Source organism: Microtus pennsylvanicus, chromosome 4 (genome assembly GCF_037038515.1).
Source record: "Microtus pennsylvanicus isolate mMicPen1 chromosome 4, mMicPen1.hap1, whole genome shotgun sequence".
NCBI classification, from domain to species: Eukaryota; Metazoa; Chordata; class Mammalia; order Rodentia; family Cricetidae; genus Microtus; species Microtus pennsylvanicus.
Genome location: NC_134582.1, coordinates 10,433,326 through 10,454,868, shown reverse-complemented (window position 1 = coordinate 10,454,868; position 21,543 = coordinate 10,433,326). Strand labels below are relative to the sequence as shown.

The 21,543-nt window shown below is 45.4% G+C and overlaps 1 protein-coding gene across 1 annotated transcript in view; it reads right to left on the bottom strand.

Annotated features, from left to right (window-relative positions):
• Katnal2 (katanin catalytic subunit A1 like 2) overlaps window positions 1-20,984 on the bottom strand; it is a 52,994-nt gene extending 32,010 nt beyond the window's left edge. Inside the window, exons 1-6 of the mRNA XM_075970806.1 lie at window positions 20,859-20,984; window positions 10,618-10,688; window positions 9,213-9,379; window positions 7,625-7,670; window positions 1,175-1,289; window positions 338-436 (exon numbers count right to left, since the gene is read on the bottom strand). Coding sequence (XP_075826921.1) covers window positions 338-436; window positions 1,175-1,289; window positions 7,625-7,670; window positions 9,213-9,379; window positions 10,618-10,688; window positions 20,859-20,909 — 549 coding nt within the window. The 5' untranslated portion in view covers window positions 20,910-20,984. The remainder of the gene's footprint in view (window positions 1-337; window positions 437-1,174; window positions 1,290-7,624; window positions 7,671-9,212; window positions 9,380-10,617; window positions 10,689-20,858) is intronic.
• Window positions 20,985-21,543: the final 559 nt, after the last annotated feature.

The following is a 21,543-nucleotide window of genomic DNA, read 5'->3' as shown; positions in this document are numbered from 1 at the left end:
GACCAGCAGGCAAACACTCTACCACCTGATTACACCCCTGCTGATCACTGAATTTTTAAGCTGACAAGAACCCTCTCTCTTCTGAATGTCCATTTGCAAACGAGGAGCCTGTGATCCCTAGAGAAGGATCACTCTAGAAGGTCCTTCCAGAAAGGAGCGGGCAGATCAGAATCGCATGCCGGGTTTCTGGTCCTCCTGGGATATTCCTTTCTTACCCCACAGCCAACCTTTCATACTTTTGTTGCCATGGTCATGTTTGGCACAAATTATGTGATTTCCTTTTTCTAGAGAGAAACAAACTCCCCCGTCCCACCCTAGGGTCCTGAGTTCCACTTACTCTTTGTGGATGGGCCTTTTCCTCTGTGCCATTCTTCTGGATTTTTGATATGTTTAGGCCAAAGCCAGCATTCTCTACTTGAGCATTACTGACATTCTCCTGGAGGAAAAGGACCATGAGAAGCCAGATGTGGAAGCAGCGGAGACCCAGGCTCTGACTGCCCATCCCCTGTGGAACTCACCTGTCCCACATCACCTCCCTTCTACCTTGGGCACATAACCCTCTTCAAGACAACTGAATCCCGTGATCATTTCTTCCCATCCCACTTGTCCTCAGCAGTAACCTTTGCTGTTCCTTTTCCTGATTTCCACTGTCCCTTGCTCTTTAAAACCTGGAATGTTTTGCTCTAGATAAGAAGGTTCTGGACGTAGATCTCCTGAGGCGGGAGCCACTTTTCTTGCTGCCTTCCCTTCTAGAAAGTCTAGTGTTGAGGTAGGGGTGAGGAGTAACCCTACATGCTTTGCAGAAGCTCAGCAGGAGGTGCCGAGGCCCAGCTGTATCTTAGACTGCTCCTGGACCACACTGGGGAGCCGGAGGACACGTTTGGGATGGGAAGACCTCCTTTCTGTACTTCTCTCAGGTATGAGGATTTTACCAGCCAGCCCCAAACCATCCAGTTCCCTCACCCTGAGCTGAAACTAGAGAAGGAGCTGGCAAATCTAGGATTTTCTTCCAACATACTAAAACATCTACAGTATTCAGGGAACTCTACAGTTTAATTAAACCATACAGCAATTTTAAAAAGAGAACTTCAAAAACAACAAAGAAATAAGCTATTTTTGTTGGGGCCATTTATCAGCCAAGTGTGATATTACGACATCAAGCAGTCATTGTGACCTGTTTAGAATGGTCCTTGACAGATTTGGTGTCCCCTGTCTTCAATATTGAGGTTTTGGGTCGTGGCTTCTGCTGACAGATCTTGGGGAGATTTTGACAATTGTCATTTGTCACCCTAAAGAAGGAAACAAAAACTTTCACAAACATATTCTAACCATTTGATTCTAGGTAAGTAAATAACTAATGTAGCACATTTAAAGGGAGTTCTCGAAAGACGCATGCACACAGCACAGTGAGTCTCTATGCACACAGCACAGTGAGGCTCTATGCACACAGCACAGTGAGGCTCTATGCACACAGCACAGTGAGGCTCTATGCACACAGCACAGTGAGGCTCTATGCACACAGCACAGTGAGGCTCTATGCACACAGCACAGTGAGGCTCTATGCACACAGCACAGTGAGTCTCTGCACACAGCACAGTGAGGCTCTATGCACACAGCACAGTGAGGCTCTGCACACAGCACAGTGAGTCTCTGCACACAGCACAGTGAGGCTCTATGCACACAGCACAGTGAGTCTATGCACACAGCACAGTGAGTCTCTGCACACAGCACAGTGAGGCTCTCTGCACACAGCACAGTGAGGCTCTGCACACAGCACAGTGAGGATCTGCACACAGCACAGTGAGGATCTGCACACAGCACAGTGAGTCTCTATGTACACAGCACAGTGAGGCTCTATGCACACAGCACAGTGAGGCTCTATGCACACAGCACGGTGAGTCTCTGCACACAGCACAGTGAGGCTCTATGCACACGGCACAGTGAGGATCTGCACACAGCACAGTGAGGCTCTATGCACACAGCACAGTGAGGCTCTATGCACACAGCACAGTGAGGCTCTATGCACACAGCACAGTGAGGCTCTATGCACACAGCACAGTGAGTCTCTGCACACAGCACAGTGAGGCTCTATGCACACAGCACAGTGAGTCTCTATGTACACAGCACAGTGAGTCTCTGCACACAGCACAGTGAGGCTCTATGCACACAGCACAGTGAGGCTCTATGCACACAGCACAGTGAGGCTCTATGCACACAGCACAGTGAGTCTCTATGCACACAGCACAGTGAGTCTCTGCACACAGCACAGTGAGTCTCTATGCACACAGCACAGTGAGTCTCTGCACACAGCACAGTGAGGCTCTATGCACACAGCACAGTGAGGCTCTATGCACACAGCACAGTGAGGCTCTATGCACACAGCACAGTGAGGCTCTATGCACACAGCACAGTGAGGCTCTATGCACACAGCACGGTGAGGCTCTATGCACACAGCACAGTGAGGCTCTATGCACACAGCACAGTGAGGCTCTATGCACACAGCACAGTGAGGCTCTATGCACACAGCACGGTGAGGCTCTATGCACACGGCACAGTGAGGATCTGCACACAGCACAGTGAGGCTCTGCACACAGCACAGTGAGGCTCTATGCACACAGCACAGTGAGTCTCTGCACACAGCACAGTGAGTCTCTGCACACAGCACAGTGAGTCTCTGCACACAGCACAGTGAGGCTCTATGCACACAGCACAGTGAGGCTCTATGCACACAGCACAGTGAGTCTCTGCACACAGCATATCGTGCGGCTGCACCATGTACTTGCTCCTAGTTGACTTGGCTCCAGCTCTCTCCTGACTACTCACTGGGCTCCTCTCAACCAAGCTGGAGTGCCTGCCCTTCCCAGGGACCCCCAATCCACCCTCTTCCATTCTCCGTCACACCACAGAGGCTCCATGCTTGGCAGGTTGCTTTAGTTTTTAAAAACCCACCCATATGAATGATTTTTTTAAAAAAAAATTTAAAAACAAAACAACAAACATTGCTTTAGAACAGCAGTTCTCAACCTGTGGGTCCCGACCCATTTGAGACTCAAATGACCCTTTCACAGGGGTCACATATCAAATATCTCACATATCAGATATTTACATCACGATTCATAACAGTAGCAAAATTACAGTTATGAAGTAGTAGTGAAATAATTTTATGATTGGGGTCACGTCAACATGAGTCGCTGACTGAAGGGCCGCAGCATGAGAAGGCTGAGAACCACTGCTAAGGAAGAATACTCCCGGGGCTAACATCCCCCACCCTCCTCACAAGCATCAGACCAGGGAAACCCCAGGGGTGGCGGGAGGAGACAGTCTGTCCTCTCATGTTATGAAACGCCAGAAGATCCAGGGCTCTGTCTGAGTTGTAACCCTGTACACTGAATATCCTTCCTCTGTGTAAAACAGCAAAGGACCTATAGTGTCAGTGGTTAAGAGCATGGGCTGGGGCTGGAGAGATGGCTCAGAGGTTAAGAGCACTGACTGCTCTTCCAAAGGTCCTGAGTTCAATTCCCAGCAAACACATGGTGGCTCACAACCATCTGTAATGGGGTCTGGTGCCCTCTTCTGGCCTGCAGACATACACACAGACAGAATATTGTATAATAAATAAATAAATAAATATTTTTTTTAAAAAAGAGCGTGGGCTCAGCACCCATATTGGGCAATTCACAATTTCCTGTAACTCCATCTTCAGGAGATCTGACACATTCTTCTGACCTTTACAGGTAACTGCACACAGATACACACAAATACACGCACTATGGAAAGAGAGCAAACTTAAGTCTATATCTACTGTCACAAATCACTCATCTTTGTAAAATTATTTCTCATCAGTATGTTCCTGTCTGGAAAAACACAGTGATGGGACTGGAAGTCAGAAGAGTAGCTGGTAGAGATGGGGTTTATAGAAGTGGCGGGGACAAAGGGAGTCTGCAGTTGTCATAAGAGTCACAGCGCACACGCTTGAGTGTGCATCACACATCACTACAAGGGCAGAACTAATCCGTTCAGTACATCCTCATCAGTAGGCAAAAAATGGTATTGGGATGTTTGCATTTTGCAATGAAAGACAAGGTCAGACTCGCAGGACCTTCTGAGAGGCCATCATGAGCTCTGATGCCTTAAGCTGCTCTCTCCTCTCAGCTCTTTGCAGGATATCTGCAGTAGGGTCACTAGAGGAATGACTCTCATATTCTAAATGATCTCAGACAGCTTCTGCCTCAGTTCAATTCATTATGGAAAAGAAAAGTTGATCATCTCTAATATAAATACCATGTCAACAATACTACCATGTCCACACCCTAATGTTCAGCTCATGAGAAGTGGACACGGAACATTCCTAGGGCATCTTTTTTTCATCTCTAACCTAGACATTAGAAAATCTGTCCATCGCCAAGGACAATGGCACGCGGTTTTGATCCTACTCAATGTGCTGGCTTGGTGGGAGCCTAGCCAGTCTGGATGTTCACCTTCCTAGATATGGATGGAGGGGGGAGGACCTAGGACGTACCACAGGGCAGGGAACCCTGACAGCTCTTTGGACTGGAAAGGGAGGGGGAGAGGAGTGGGGGGAAGGGGAGAGGGGTGGGAGGAGGGGGAGAAGAGTGGGAGGAGGGGGAGAAGAGTGGGAGGAGGGGGAGGGAAATGGGAGGCTGGTGGGAGGAGGTGGAAATTTGTTTTTTTTTCTTTTCTTTATCCTCCTTTTATCAATAAAAAAATTTAAAAAAAAAAAAAAGAAAATCTGTCCTTCAGGCTTTTTGCTGGGACAAAAATGAAATAATCATAAAATGAGTATCAAGCATTTCATACATGCAAATTCTACTAATAGGGTTGGTTTAAATATAATTATAGGTAACACACTCAACACGCACACGCGTCTCAACATCCATTTGGGTCTCTCAAAGGTCCAGAACTCTGGTCCTCCCATTTTGATTTCCCGCCAAGAGCAAAATGAACCATAAAGTTTGCTTTGATATGACTTACGACAAAAACACCAATAATTATAAAATTCTTCTGAATATAGAATCAAACTTCTTCAGCCTTAACTTTATCCATCAGTCCTGTGCTCAAGAGAATTCTACTGAGAAGGTCTAACCTCTTGCTATGATTGTCAACTTGGTTGGACTGTAAGAAACACCTGGTGAGGGGCTGGACCAATGCTAATGGCCTTCCCCAGCATACACATGGCAGTTCATAACTGTCTGTCATTCCAATTCCAGAGGAGTCAATGCCTTCTTCTGACTTCTGCAAGCACTGCACAAGTGCAGGTAAAACACTCATAAACATAAAATAAATTTAAAAAAGAAATGCCGAAGGCATTAATGGGGCACACCTTGGGGCATGTCTGTGAGGCTGTTTTCAGAGACGTTCAATAGAGAAGGGAAGACCTACCCTAAATGTAAGCACCAGCATTGTTGTGAAATATTGGTACATTGTGTGAACATACTGTTAACTTGATTTCTAGGTCTCTGATCTTGCAGTGGGGAAGGGACTTGTTAGAGCCTGAGCTTTATTCTATCAGATTCCACTGTCTTAGGCCCATCCCACAAATTCTTTGTTGTGTGATGTTTGATTCTTCTGGCTTTTGAGGGGCCCTCCACCCAGCTCCCAAATAAATCACACATGTAGGTTTATTCTTAGTTATGAATTCTTAGTTATGAATTGACTGACCTCAGTCTGGCTTGTTTCTTGCCAGCTTTTCTTAAATTATCCTGACCACCTTTTGCCTCTGGGCTTTTATCTTTCTCTATTCCTGTATACTTTTCTTTATTTCTTTCTCAATGGCTCGTTGTGTAGCTTGGTGGCTGGCCCTTGATGTCCTCTCCTTTTTGTTCTCTTGCTCCCCTCTTCCTTATTTCTCCTGTCTATCCTCTTTGCCTGCCAGCCCCACCTATCCTTGCTCCTGCCTCGCTATTAGCTGTTCAGCTCTTTATTAGACCACCAGGTGTTTTAGACAGGCAAAGAATCACAGCTTCGCAGAGTTAAACAAATGCAGCATAAACAAAAGCAATACACCTTCAAATAATCCCCCAAATTCTCAAGCCTTTTGGGACCCCAATTCTGTCACCTGTCTCATTAGCTAACTTCCCTTCCTTGGATTATCAGCAGATCCATAACTGGGAGAAATCTCTGGTGCGAGGCACAAAATTAGGAAAGAACACTTGGACAACTGGAAGTCAACCCAATGACACACCCTGTTACTGAGTGAGCATCTTGGCATAAAACAGCACCCAGAGCAGCTGGAGAGATGGTTCAGCGACTAAGATCACTACTGCCTGTAACTCTACTTCCAGGGGATCTAAGGCCCTCTTCTGGACTCTGTGGGCACTGCACAGATGTGGTGCACATCCTTACAGACAGCTAAAACACTTACACACATAAAAAAATAAATAAAATTTAAAAAGCCCACAGTGGCCAGAAACACTGCCCATTGCTTTCCTAATTCTCCTCCCTGACTAAGCATTCGGGGTTCAGCCCTTGTGCTTGCCACACACAGACATCAACCCAGAAGAGCTGAGGAAACCCCAAGTGACGTGCCCTGAGCACACAGCAGGCATGAATGCACTGAAAGACAAGCAGAGCCCAAGGACGTGCCACGGCTGGCCTATTAAATGCCCTCGCTGTTGTTATGCACAAGCTGTTTTAGCATCAGCAGAGACCGACTAGCTTCACGGGAACCATGAATGGGGCAACAGCACCCCATCGAGGCAGTGACACTGTCCCTAAAGCACAGGGCAAAGCAGTGGTGGCTCGGGCAGAAGATGGTGATAGCCGCTGTTATGGCATGGACTCCAGCCAGCCATTGCTACAGAGGATGCCAAGAGCCCTTTGGAGGACTCTGGTTCTTCCTTATCGGGCTGGATACAGGGAACTGAAGTCGCAGAACTGAGGCCCTTGAAAGGACACACAGAATGCACACCTCTCAAGACCTAATAACTTACCTAAATCTGAGTTTCCTTTTTCTGGCACATTCTAAGATTTGGAAAATGATTTTTTTTCATGGCATAAACTGAGTATACAGTGTAGTTCCTGCCAGAATTGTACTTTCATCTGCCCCCGAGCTTTTGGATTTTTTTATACTAACAAAATCCTACAGTCTCTGCTGCCCCAAGCCAGCCAACCCTGGGACATAAACCAGAAGCTTGCTCCATCTTCATAAAAAGACGTTGTGGAAACTGGGCGTCAATCTTTTAACCTTGAAGACCCGGACTGTCGAAGTGACGTGGCCAGGAAAGACTGGATAGCATTGAGAGAAATGTGCAGTGACCCCGGGAGAATCTGAAGACGCTGGCTCAAGTCCAGGCAGTGGCGACAAGAGGGGACTCCAAGATCACATGACCTCAGTCTGGTATTGCTAGCAGACATGGAGCTGCACTGGAGACTCTTTAGGAAAGAGATCCCGCAGACTCTTAAGCGGTAAGCTGATCAGGCCTGTCATGCCAGTGCACTCCTTTAATCCCAGCACTCAGAAGGCAGAGGCAGGCGGATCTCTGTGAGTTCGAGGCCAGCCTGATCTACAGAGGGAGTTCCAGGACATCCAGAGCTATATAGAGAGACTTTGTCTCAAAAAAAAAAAAAAGTTAAATTGATGATGACGAATCATGAATCACTTTACCTTCTGTTGTTCTTCCCTCCGCTTCTTGGTGGTAAATTATTTTCTGCTGTGGAAAAACAAACATGGGGGAGAATTTAGTCTTAAGAGAGAGCAAGCAAACTTTTAGGTACATTGTTCTTTCGCAGTGCTCTTACATGGTCCTACAGTGTGTGCTTCAGCCTCCGGACCACAGACAGCTGTTCTAACTAGAAGTGAAGGCCCCGGACAGCAGAAGGGACCACAGCTTCTCAGGCATTCGGAGCCACACAGAGAGAGACCCAGGCTTCAGTAAAACCACCGTGGCCGCACATGTGGGCCATGCCCACAACAGGCCGCCTCTAAGGCTGGCCACTCCACTGAGATTTCATGAATTTGTCACTGTTTTCTGGGTCACATGGCACTCCAGGATTGCATGAGTCTGAGAGGAACATTGACTGAGTTAAATTCTGCCAACTGACCTTTCGAATTAAGCCACTGTGCTCAATCTCACAGGAGAAAACGGGTGCCAGGCTAGATGAGGACAGTCCACCTAGAAATCAGCTCCTTGAGAACAGGGCTTGTCTCTCTGTGCAGGAGCCAGTGCCCAGATCAAACAACCAGCCAAACAATCTGAGCTCTGAACCCTTCACTGGAAGAGAGCTCAGAGAAAATTTTAAAAAGAAAAAAGAAAAGAAAGAAAATTAAAATTGCAGACCTTCCCTCAAGTCTAGATTTGGTCCTGGCTATTTTTAATTGACGTTCCTCTTGGTTTCCTGGTCCCTACATGAAATGTTAACGTCTGTGGCTTAACAAGTGCCTTGTAAACAGGACAATGATCTCCCTCGGTTTGTAATTACTTCCCCTACTTACAGACTTCTAAGTCAATGTTACTACAAACCTAGGCCCTCGGCTAAAGCCTCCTTGACTGCTGACCTATCCTGGGTCTTTGCATTATATTGATCACCATCTGGATTGATGGCTTTCAAAAGCATTTCATTATCTATACATGAGCTATTAGCTTCCCCAATACTCATTTCCATGTTATTTTCAAGATAGATAATAGGTCTTCCTAACAAGACGTCTTCTGTCATTTATCGTCTTCCAACAGCCCTTTCCATCACTCCAGAAGTCAATGCTGGCTTTCTTCTAAAGAGCTCCTTCAATACACTGGGGCTTTGCTCTCATTACCCTAAAACACAGTCTTCAAACAAACTCCACAAAGACTAGCGGATGTCAAAATCCAGGCAATCGGCAGGGCAGTGGTGGCATGCACCTTTAATCCCAGCACTTGGGAGGCAGAGGCAGATGAATATCTGTGAGGTTGAGGCTAGCCTGGTCCACAGAGTGAGTTCCAGGACAGCCAGGGCTACACAGAGAAGCCCTGTCTCAGAAAAAAAATCCAGGCAATTGTGTTTGAATGGCCAGTTCTGGGTTTGAGATGGGCTCCAGATCTTTCTGGTCTACTCTTCTAGGCACAGAAGGAACACCTTTGATTAGGGGGAGGGATAGGCCAAGCTGGTCTTCAGACTTATGATCTTTAGGTCCCCACCTCCCTGAGTTTGGGATTACAGATGTGGGCACTGGAAATACCATTCTGATGTCCTTTCTGATATACATCAAAACTATGTACCTGTCTCTGGCGCCTTCTTAACCATTTTGGGGTACTTCTGGAACTTTACAAAATAATAGCTCTCATATTCCATCAAAATTGTTTCTAGGTCAACGTTGTCACAAACTTCAAAGCGCCGTAACCCCAGCTTAGTCTCTTCTTCCAGTGCTTTAGCCGTATCGATATAGCTGGCAGTTGTACAGAAGAGAAAAGATTAAGTCGGGTGTAAGGATAAAAGCAAACAGAGGGTGCAGATTCAAAGAGGATCAACACAAAGAACAAGCAGACTGTAAGCAGCACATCATAGAAAAACTGGCGAGGAAGAGATTTTTCTAGATAAGGAACCTTACATAGGCTTTTATGGTTTGTGTTGGATTTTGTTTTCTGGTTCGGGTTTTTTTTTCTTTTTTTTTTTAAATATTTATTTATTTATTTATTATGTATACAATATTCTGTCTGTGGTTCAGGTTTTTTAATGCTGTTGTATTGAGGAGGGGTATTTTTGTTTGCTGGTGGCTTTGGTTTTGTTGTTTGTTTTCAAGTGGTTGTTTTAGGGACAAAGTTTCATTAAATAGCTCAAACTGTCTTAGAACTCATGATCCTTCTGTGACAGCCCATGAAGCCTTGAGATTACAGACATGTAACTGCACCACATGTTAAATGTATCCAAACGTTATCATTACAGACATGTAAGTGCACCACATGTTAAATGTATCCAAACACTGTCATTCACAACAGTGCTGTCTGGAAGTCACCTGCTTCTGGGGGCATCTAGTGATGCTACCATTGTTCAAAACTAGTTTGAAAGTGCTGGCAGTCGAGGCAGGCAGATCTCTGTGAGTTCGAGACCAGCCTGGTCTACAAGAGCGAGTTCCAGGACAGGCTCCAAAGCCACAGAGAAACCCTGTCTCGAAAAACAAAACAAAAACAAAAAACAAAAAAAAAAAAACAAGAAAGTGCTGACAGTCAAATAAGCCAGTCCACTAAGAAACTGTCTTTGGCTTGCCTTTCCTCATTTTTTGCTAAATATGTGTGTATTTGGGTACTTTTCTGTTGCTGTCGTAAAATGCCATGAAGTTAACTATGAACTAGGAGAATGTCATTGTATTAGTGCATGCCTCGCCAGTTATAACAAATCAACTGAATTAACTCGAGATGTTAATAATAAAGGACTGGCTTGGAGCTCAGTTGTAGAGTGCTTTGTGGGATCCACTGCCAACACTACAAATAATAATAGTATAATAATAGTAATATTATTAATAGTAATAGTAAGATAGGAAACAGACGGGGAGAGAGTATATATGGAGTCACTATACTTTCTGCTCATCTTTCTGTAAACACAAAGCTATTCTAAAAGTAATGTCTGGTCCCTGCTTTCAAAGGGTCAGAGCGAGGGGCATCACCATAAACGACTGTGATAACATACCCTTCTTGTGTTAAATAATGCAAAATCAAAATGAGAAGGTTTTTCCGCCGGGCTTCTGTTCTCATCTCATACTGTAAACAAAAAGGAAAATTTAGATGGGACAGCAAGACACAGCAGTGCTTTATAGAAATAACGGCTTAGAGGAATGGCGAGCTGTCAAAACCAAGCAGCCTAACCGAAAGGTTGGCCCGCCTCTGTGGTCTCGGAGGCTGCGCAAAGCCTGTTTTCCGCAGCCTGTTTCTTCCTCAGTCAGTAGATTTAAGAGACACTGACTTGAATTAGGACTTCATGTGACAAGTTGAACTTACTGCCAAGCTAGCTAGGCTTTTATTGTCTAAAACCAGAAGGAAATAAATATGCATACTGTGAGGATTCAGGCATTATGCTGGCCTGCCCTGACATCTGGCAGGATGCACCCAGGCAGTACCCTGACCAGCCCAGGGTCCTAGTCTGTACGCAGGTGAAAAAGGTCCCTTTTAAGAGACCTCCCACTCCCTCTTTCTTCCTTTTTGCCATTTTCTCTGAGGAGGCAGCATTTTGTCTCTCTTCCCGTTCTCTCTTCTCCCCCATTCCTTTATCTCAATAAACTCCGCACTCAAACTCTGCATGGCAAATCTGTCTCCTGCCCGCGTTCCTCACCTTTCATGGGTGAGGGTCCGTAACCTGCGGAAATCACAACACGTTCCCCTGCTACTTATACCAGGTCAAGGAACGTGGTTACAAAATAAACTTGTGGGGGCTGGAGAAATGGCTCTCCTGAGAAGATAGTTGTTTGTTCCTTAGAACTACGTTGGGGCTCACAAACCCTAATCCCCGAGATCCAATGCCCTCTTCTGGCCTCCAGGGGTACTACATGCACATGGTGCACAGATATACATGCAGGCAAACACCCATACAAACAAAATGATAAGATACACTTTAAAAATAAAATAAACTTGTGACCTAGAAATCAGCTTGACAACACACATCACATGAAAATATATCTTTAATTCACTCAGAGTCCAACCCAGTTCCTGGACCAACTCAGTTATGGGTTTCCCCAAGCCATGACCATAGATCAAGAGCCCAGGCCACTGAGCAGAACAGAGTCAGGAAAGGGAAATTCCAGCATGACAAGGCCATCATCCAAGCTGGATGAATTTGTGCCTTTATTTGTAGTGCCAATGTGCACATTTAGTACTCTGGGATTACAAATTTTCCTGGTGTATTCTCTAAATATCTATCTACAATAGCACTTCTCCTAATTAAAAATAGCTATCCTTATCTAAAGAGACCAAAGATAAGAAGTAGGTGGGGGGAGGGTAAATGGCCTCTATGTAATCCAAATTATGTCATAAAATCTGTGTACATGGGCTGGTGATGTAGCTCAGTTAGCAGGGTCCTTGCTTAGCATGCACAGAGAGCTGGACCCAAACCCAGCACTGCCTTAAACCTAAAACTGGATGAAACAACTGGATTACATGTTTGTAATCCCTGTAATTAAAAGACAGAATACAAGAGGGTCATAAACTCAAGATCATCCTCGGCTGCATGGGGAGTTCGAGGCTACTCTGGGCTACAGAAAACACTGTGTCAAAATATCAATCTATATACAAACACTCATGACACACATGACCTTCATAGCTTTCTAAAAAATTATGTTATAAAATAAAAGCATGCATATAATTAATTATTCAAAAAGCAGTAGTGCTTTATTCCTTTTTCATTTTGGAGCTATCACCCAGGCTGGACTCAGACTTGCTAAGTGCTGCGGGATGACCTTGAACTCTGACACTCCTGTCTCCCATCCCCAAGAACTAGAACTACAGGCTGGAGCCACAAGCCCATTCCCTTTTCCCCTGTGGGCGACTTTCTATTGTAGTAAAATAGACGTAAGTGTCTAGGGAAGAGGCACTGAGTACACCACTTCTCCACCGCCACCTTCATGGTGCTCTCGCCTCCCTCAGCTGACACTGCCCATTAAGCACCAGCTCCCCGCCCCTATCCTCCCCAGCCTCCACAGCCACCATTCTGCCTTCTGTTCCTGTGACCCTGCCTATCCTGGGTCCCTTACTGTCAGGGTCTGGTGCTAGTCTCTGTGGTCTACACCTTACACAGTAGAATCACTTGTACAATAGCTGTATTTTGGTGTTCGGTAAACTTGACTTAGTATAAGGTCTTCAAGGTTCACCCACCTTGTAGCATGTGTCAAACTTTCCTTCCTTCTAAATGCAAACTAGGAAGCTAGGGAGACGTCAGTAGGTGAAGAACTCAAACTGGTCATGATGTCTTATCACAGCGGCAGAAAAGTGACTAATATGCTTATAAATACCCAACAATGTCTTGTCACTCTCCTCACTGAGGAACACATCAGACAGTAAGTGGGTCTATTACACTCTTCTCCTGGCCCCATGGCCTCCCTCTAGGAACTCCTAGAGGCAGTCAAGCTTAGTGATGACTTAGAACCTAGAACTGCTTGGGTTAGGCACACACTCCTTTCCTAACAATGCCCCAAGCAATCTAGGACCCTCATTTGCATCAAGCTGCTTATACACTCTGCTCCTAACAATGCAATAGGTCACTCTCCTTGATAATGCCCCCTTGTGCTGCTAAATGCACGCTGGAATTTATCTTGTTGACTATTTTATACATGTCCACAATTTATCTTGCTCATATGACCCCCATTTGTTTTCTTTTATTGGTAATTTTGAGACAGGCTCTTCTTCTGTAAAAAGCCTAGGCTAACCTTGTAATGATCTGTTCTGTCTCTTTAAGAGACAAGCCACACCCACTCCCTCCCCTGTCTGCTGAGACAGGCTGATCTTCAGCTTCCAGCCTGAGTTCCCTCTCTTTTCTATCTCCCTCTCAAAGAGGCAGTTTCTGCCTTTCCCCACTTCTCCCCTTCCCCCTTCTGTGTCTCCTCCCTCCCTCCCTCCCTCTCTCTCTCTCTCTCTCTCTCTCTCTCTCTCTCTCTCTCTCCCTCTCTCTCTGCTCTTCTTCTCTTCTCCCCTCCCTTCTATAGCCACTAAATAAATATCCAACCTCACTCTGCATGGCGTGCCTATCCATGTCTCTGTCTCTTGCCCACCGCGTGTCTCCCTGCCCTGGACCAGCCACTGCTCGGGGACCTGCAGCCATCCCTGCCTGGGACTGGCTGCTCTCAGGGCCTGCTGCCTGCCACCACATGGCCTGCTGCCACCTCTTGGGGACCTGCAGCATTTCTGCTGCCTGCTGCCACCGGGGATCCTGCAGCATTTTTAATAATCCATTACAAACCTGGAACTTGTTCTCTATCTCAGGTTGCTCTTGAACTCCTGACCCCCCTGCCTCTGCTTATGAGCCCCAGCCACAATGCCTGCCTCACAAAATTTTAAATTGATGGTATAAAGTCTGCCAGGCCTACAATATCTTCCTGTTCATCCCCTTCAAATTAGCATAGAAAATCATCTTCTGAATTAAAAACCAATAATGAACCACCAACAAATCGTCAATTGAAAGTGTAAGTGAGGGTGTGCCCCAGAGATGGACACAATTAGATGCTCAATTAATTTCTGTCTACGAACAAAAAGAAGCCCAGGAGTGAGCATCTAATGTAGGGGTCTTGTTTGCCTGTTTCAATGATCTGGCTGTTTACTTCCTCCTTTTCCTTTGTGGGCTATTGTGCCACAAAATGCTCCATTATCAGCTTCAAAATTGAATCCTATGATACTGTAGCCCGAGGAGAAGGAAGCATTGAATGTCATTCCCAGATTCAGACCCCAAAGATACATAGGAAATGCTACTGTACGTATACCACATGCAGCATTAGCACTTTCAATTTCCTTTTACGGGTGCAGTGGAGATTAATTTGCATGAGCTTGTTTCAATCTCTGTAATAATATCTAAATTTTGCACTGAGTTTTCCATCTCAAAAACAAACAGTTAAGAAGGACACATCTCTTCTTTCAAATGCTTTTTATTATAGTTCTAGTCTACAGCCCCCACATCAAATATTCAACTAAAAGCTTGAGTAGTTGTGCCCATAGGTTCTAATCTGTTTTTGTTTGTTTTCCAATTACTCCCTGATTCTGCCAAGAAACTTCCTAAATTTCAAAGGCTGCACACCCCAACGGAACAATAGAACTATGTTCTAGTTCTAAAACTGGAACTAGAATGTTCCAGAATCCAGGAAAGAGACTTATTGTATTTAACACAGAGCCAGAATTGACCTCTGCCACATGAATATGGGTGCTGTGAATTGACCACAGGATCTCTGGAAGAGCAGTCAGTGCTCTTATCTGCTGAGTCATCTCTCCAGCTCTGCCTGTTGTTGTTTTTAAGACAGGGTCTCTCACTGAAGCTGGAGCTTGTCAATTTGGCTACACTGACTGACCAACAAGGTTTAGGGAACCCCCTGTCTCTGCCAGTCCGGCTCTAGGATTACAGGCACCCACCACCACTTTCCTCTCTTTATATGAGTACTAGGGATCAAATTTGGGTCCTTACAGCAAGAGAGCTAATTCAGGGACCAGTACCACAGTTCAGAGTAGAAGGCTACACCAATGTTTTGAGATAAGGTTTCACTTTGTAGCCCTAGCTGACCTGGAACTTTCTGCATAGACCAGGCTGGCCTTGAATTCACAAATATCTGCCAGCCTCTGCCTCCCAGGTGCTAGGGTTACCAGGTGCGTGCCACTATGCCCAGCCACAAACCAGTTTTTAAAAGTCCTTTTAAGATATATATATATATATATATATATATATATATATATATATATATATATATATCTTGGTAGGGCTGGAGATGTGGCTCATAAGTTATGAACACTTACAGCTCTTCCAGAGGACCTGAGGTCCCAGCACCCTGACTGGGTGACTAGCAACTACCTAGAACAACAGCTATTGGGGTCCTATGCCTCTGCAGGCATCTGCACACACAGCAGACACACATACATATAGATAAGAATAAAATCAGGGCTGGAGCTGTGGCTCCATGGGTGAGAGCATGCACTGCTCTAACAGAGGACCTTAGTTCAGTTCCCAGCGCCAACAGTCGCTTAGGTCCCACTCCATGGGATCTCAGGACTCCACGAATACTTGCACTCAAACCCGCACACACTCACACATATTTATACACATAACAAAAAATAAAATATAAAAAAGGTTATATCTGGGTGATGAGATTTTTATTTCTTGGTGGTTAGAAGTAAAACCCAGCCACATACTGTGGTTTGTGGCAATAATTCCAGTACGTGGAAGGCAGAGGAAGAAGGATCATTCAAAGTTAGAGAACAGCAAGATCTACAGAGTGAGTTTGATTGTAAAAATCCTATCTCACCTCTCCCCCTGCCCCCCCAAAATAAGTTATTTGTGCCAAAGAAAGCCAGTAAGGATGTTTTTAATACAAACCCTGGATATTCACGGTGACGGTAATACATCTCCATGAGTACAGCATGATGTTGGCAAAGTGTTCCGGCTTCTCTAAGTCTCCCTTTCTTAGTCCAGGTTTACAAGTAGAATGTGGTTTAACACAGCACTTTATCTATTTATGTTCTGGGTTTTTATTTTGTTTGGTTTTGTTTTAAAACATGGTCTAGCTATAAATAGGCCATTCTGGCCTGGGACTTACTATATGTAGCCTAGGCTACCCTGGAACTCTCAGCAGCCCTCCTGCCTCTGCCTCCAGGGTGCTGGGATCACAGCTGTGCATCCCAGCGCGCAGCTTTTAAAGCCACAGAGTCTTGGAAGATGTCCACAACGCTGCAGCAGTGGTCAGCGTTGAAGTAGTTAATCTTCCTTGTGTAAGGACAGAGCAGAGCATAAAGCATGAGTTACTTACAATTCAGCCTAGCTTTATGGTGATTTAGAACTTGTTTAATTAGTATTTAGAACTGAACATTGTTTATAGCTATTGGTATTTCAATAGATGCTTAAATGTTTTAACATTTAAAGTTTAATAAGCCTCAGTTCTTTGAAGGAAAACACTGAGGTAATTAGATTTTCAATTACTTGTTTTTTAGAGATCCATGCAATTAATAAAAGTTAAGGCATTTAACACTCATTTTAAAAGTTAGTCAACTGCTTAATCTATTAGCTAAACAGATATTAAATAAATTTTAATACAAAAGGCTCATTCTAGGCAAAGCAGAAACCTCTCAAAAAGTACATGAGAAAGAAGAGATAGCCCTAGGAGAAGGGCCTCTTCCAATCAGCTGGGATTGGATGAGAAAAAGGAAGACTGGCTTCATGTCCCAGTCATCTTGAGTGTACACATGAGTGTGTGTACACATTCCTGGACGTTAGTCCAGTCATTATTTGTTTCTAATCGTGTGTTCACATTTAAACCACCTATGCTATTGCTCATTACAACCTGCCTGGTCTCAGAGCATTTTAGAGGTTCTTATATTCAATTTGGAAAGAAATTAAAAAAAAAAACTGGCAGAGGTACACAAATTGGATGTAATCTTATTTTAGTTTCTTTCTTCTTTTTTGAGACAAGGTCCCATTCAGGTACCTCAGGCTGATATCAAACTCACTGTGTAGCTAAAGATGACCCTGAATGCCTATCTAAAATTACAAGCATCCACCGTCGTACCCAGCCCATGTTGTGCTGGAGATGCATGCTACGAAGACACTCTATCAACTGAGCTAGATCCCTAGCCCCTGCATATAGCCTAATTTTAATGAAACACTAAATTTAAAATACTGTAAGAGAAAATCTGCCACCCAAAGTCACCAACAGCATCAGTATTTCATAGAATCTTGTGATACAAACCTGTATTTATCAGGGTTCTCCAAAGGATCAAAACCTATAAGATACATATATGCTTGCACACACAGACACAGACACTTTGGGATGGAGGGTGGGGCATCTCTTGGTGTCCTGGGGTGAACTGGCTCCACGACCCCCTTCAGATGGCAGAACCTGTGCATCTCCAACGTCTTATGTAACAGTGCTTGCACATAACCCGGGCACGTTCCATAGACCTAGAGTCGTCACTAGATTACTCATCCATTAGAAATTCTTCCTAAACCGGGCGGTGGTGGGGCACGCCTTTAATCCCAGCACTCGGGAGGCAGAGGCAGGAGGATCTCTGTGAGTTCGAGGCCAGCCTGGTCTACAAAGGGAGTTCCAGGACAGGCTCCAAAGCTACAGAGAAACCCTGTCTCGAAAAACCAAAAAAAAAAAAAAAAAAAAAAGAAAGAAAGAAAGAAAAAGAAATTCTTCCTAAAGGAGGGGAGAGAAAGGGGAGGAGTGAGAAGAGAAAAGTGTCTTAAACTATGCTACATTATTTTTCAGTACTGAGGGCATGGATTCCTTTGTTTAAATAACATGGCAAATCTGAGAACATCCTGGGCCACACAAGACATTTATCTTAAAGGAAACATTCTGGAAATCCAAATACAGCATCTGAATTAGGGGGCCGAAAATCCCGTGGACAGCCAGTTCTCTTTATAATGAATTAATTCCCCTGGCACCTCCTCCAGCTTTATCTTCTCCCTCCTCGGGACCCCTAAGCAAAACAATCCTGACAATCCTGACCCATTTACCCCTGAGCTCATCTAAACACTGCTTTAGCGCCATCTAGGGCCTAAAACAAAACAACAAAATAAACAAACAAAAAGACTCGGATCTTTGTCTTTAAGCTTCAGAAAATTCGTTTTTGAAAGTATATTATATACAGACAACAGGTAATACATTAATCACAATGTGCAAACTCTATGCAGTTTGGAAATATGTCTGATCAGGAAGAAGGCATCTGCTGCTGCGGCAGACGCAGCAGAAGGTAGTGAGGAAAAACCCTGTGACAGACGGTTCTCTGTCTTACTGTAGTGCTCTGTACGTTCCGTCAAAGTTTGGGTTTGCTTTTCCAAGTGAAATGGAAAGTCATTAAAAGGATCCCATCAACAGAGTAACACTCAATGAAGACTGGGGAGAGGCAAACCCAACAGAGAAAAGATAAAAGGCTACCGAAATGGGGAAGTCGTGAGGGCTCCCTGGGCATCAGAACGGGGGTGGTGACAGGAACTACTAAAGATACGTTACAGAGGTAGAATAAAGAATATTTGGTGATGTTTTTCCCTCTATAAGTGAAACTGTGGGTGACTAGGATTCTGATTAGGATAACTGGGTGTATTTTGCGGTGCGATCTTAGAGTCAGGAAGATGGAAAAGGTAGAGGTGTTGATAAGGGAGGGTGTAAGTCAGCTATTGAACAAGTGGAGACACCTAGCCTACCCCACTGGCTGTATCAAGAACTCAGCATCATTTCTCTGAGCAGCATCTTTCTAAGACACGGGTCCACTGAGCAGAGTGCTTTCGAAGCAGTTTGGCGTGTGCGTATGACGCCAGTTTCACAAGCCCCATCTCGGTTTGTTTCGGCAAGTCCCATTGAAGCCCTAGAATTGGCTTTATCGTGAGGTGGTGCGCCTGATTCTGACGCAGGTAGTTCAGGCTCAGTGGGGAGTGGGTTTAAACTTCCAAGGGCAGTTGACTCTTTCTAGAACTTGCCTAACAAAAGGATGTGTGTTTTGTGTGTGTGGTATTATTGGCACTTCAAAAGGTAGAAAAGCTGAAGAGATGGTTCAGTGGTTAAGAACACTGACTGCCAGAGGAGTCAAGATGTCACACACACACACACACACACACACACACACACACACACACACAGAGAGAGAGAGAGAGAGAGAGAGAGAGAGAGAGAGAGAGAGAGAGAGAGAACCAACTAACCTGGACTCATAGGGACTCACGAGACTAAATCAACAGCCATGGGGTGCATGGGACTGTGCAGGCCCTCTGCATATATGTGACAGTGGTGTAGCGTGGTCTTCTACTGGGATTCCTAGCAGTGGGAAGAGGGGCTGTATCTGACTCTCTTGCTGGCTCTTGGGACCCTATTCCTCATACTGAGTTGCCTTGCCCAGACTTAATAGAAAGGTGTGTGTGTGTGTGTGTGTGCCTAGTCTTATATGCCATATTTGGCTGATATGCATGGGAGGCCTGCCCTATCTCAATTGAAATACAGGAGTGGATAGGGGAGGGGGCAGAGGGAAAGTGGGAGGGAGGGACTGGGAATAGAGGAAGGAGGGGAAACCGGGTAAAAAATAATAACGATAATAATTTGAAGAAGAGCAACCGTGGCTCTGCTCTTCCAGAGGATCTGGGTTCAATTTCCAGCACAGCTAACAACCGTCTGTAACTCCACTCTCTGGGGCTCCAGTGCACTCTTCCGGCCTCTGCAGGCACCGAACACAGGTGGTGCACAAACACAAAATATTCATATCCAAAAATAACAAATATCTTTTTAAGGTAAAAAGACTCTAGAGCAATGATTCATAGCCTCAGCTACACAATGGAGTGGTCACCTGTGGAGCTTTAAAAGCTATCAATAAAAAGGACCCATCCTGACTCCCCGAGCAGGCGCCAGATGTCCCTGTTTTCTTAGCTTTAATTTTATTCATTTTGCCCCGGCACCCGCAGTACCGCCCCCCCCCCACCGCCCAGACCCCCCAGTACCCACTATTGTTTTCACGCCCAGTGCCTGCATTTACGGTAAGCTTTCAATTCATGTTCATTGTTGTGGAAATATTGCTGGTGGTAGCAGACGACCCAGACCACAGGAAACCATGGGAAGTATTGTAAATTCACAAAACCCTCATGTGAATAGGATCACAGCCAATTCTCCTACTTCACAAGGAGACCCCGAAGGGGGTTGGGAGCAGCGAATTAGTGCCTCTAAGCTCTAGCCTTGGTAATGACAACTGAGCGCCCAAACCTAGAATTCTACCTTCAGGTCAATGCTTTTTTTTCCTTTTGGTGGAGGAGGCGCTTTCAACAATGTCATTGTGTTGTTATTGTTTTTCTGTTTTGTTTTTGAGACGGGGTCTCAGTATGCATCCTCTCTGGCTGAACTGCACTAGTTAAGACTACTAGCCTGTTTCTTACTCCAGGGCGCTAACGTTAAAAGCGTGCATCTCGACGCCCAGCCTAACAGTCTCTTTTTGCGCAGGTCCAAACCCACATCCACAAGCAGCCTAACCTGGCCCTTAAAATTCAGTTTCCGTAATAACAAACCGACCCGGTTCGATCCTAGATTTATCCTGCCGGGATCACTACTTCAAACCCAGCCTCCTTCAACAGGGGAAAAGTAGAGCCACTGCGCTTGCGCCGCTTGGGCAGCCGCCTCTGTCACCATAGCAACCGAAGACTAGCGAATCTGCCTGTTGCAACAAGAGTTTCTGGCACGATCCTAGGTCTTGCTTTTTTGGGAAAGCTTTCCTTACCGCTTCCCGCGCCTGGTGCGTGAGTTTGAGAGTCTGATAAGAAAGCTCCATTAGACACTGAGTCAGGGCCCACGAGGAGTGAAGAGAAGCCCGCCACCAGCGGCCCCGTGTCTAAGGACAGCAGCTGGAAATCCGACGCTCAACCAGCCCGCCCCCTTCGGGATTGGCCAGGATCCAGACGTCCCAGCCAATCATCGGCCTCAGACGGATTCTTTAACGAGTCAGTCAAGGTTGCAGGAAACGTTTGATCCAGAGCGTTTGCGCGAGCCCAGTCAATCAAGACACTGAGAGGTTGTGATTGGTAGAGAACGGGGGCGGGCGTTGTGATTGTTTGGGTTCTTCCAATTCGCACTTGCCCTTGGTCTGGGCAGCTGTTGAGGCTGTTGTGGCCCAATGGCTAGGTTTTGACACACGCCTCCGCTTCAAAGGGTAAAGATTAGGGAGTTCCCCCAGCTTTTCTTTGAAATCCTGCCCCAGGCTGGAAGGCTGCCAATACAGAGGCTTTCAGGAATACAACCGTGCACCAAGCTTTTCGCTCTCCGTCTTTGCATCAGCCCGAGATCCGTAGGAGTGGACACACGTGGGCTCTGGAATTTTTCTCCCTCCGTTTTCTTAATATATTAACTCATTTATGGCCTCACTGTCTTCCTTTTTTTCCTTTCTTTCCCCCATACCCACCTCTCGA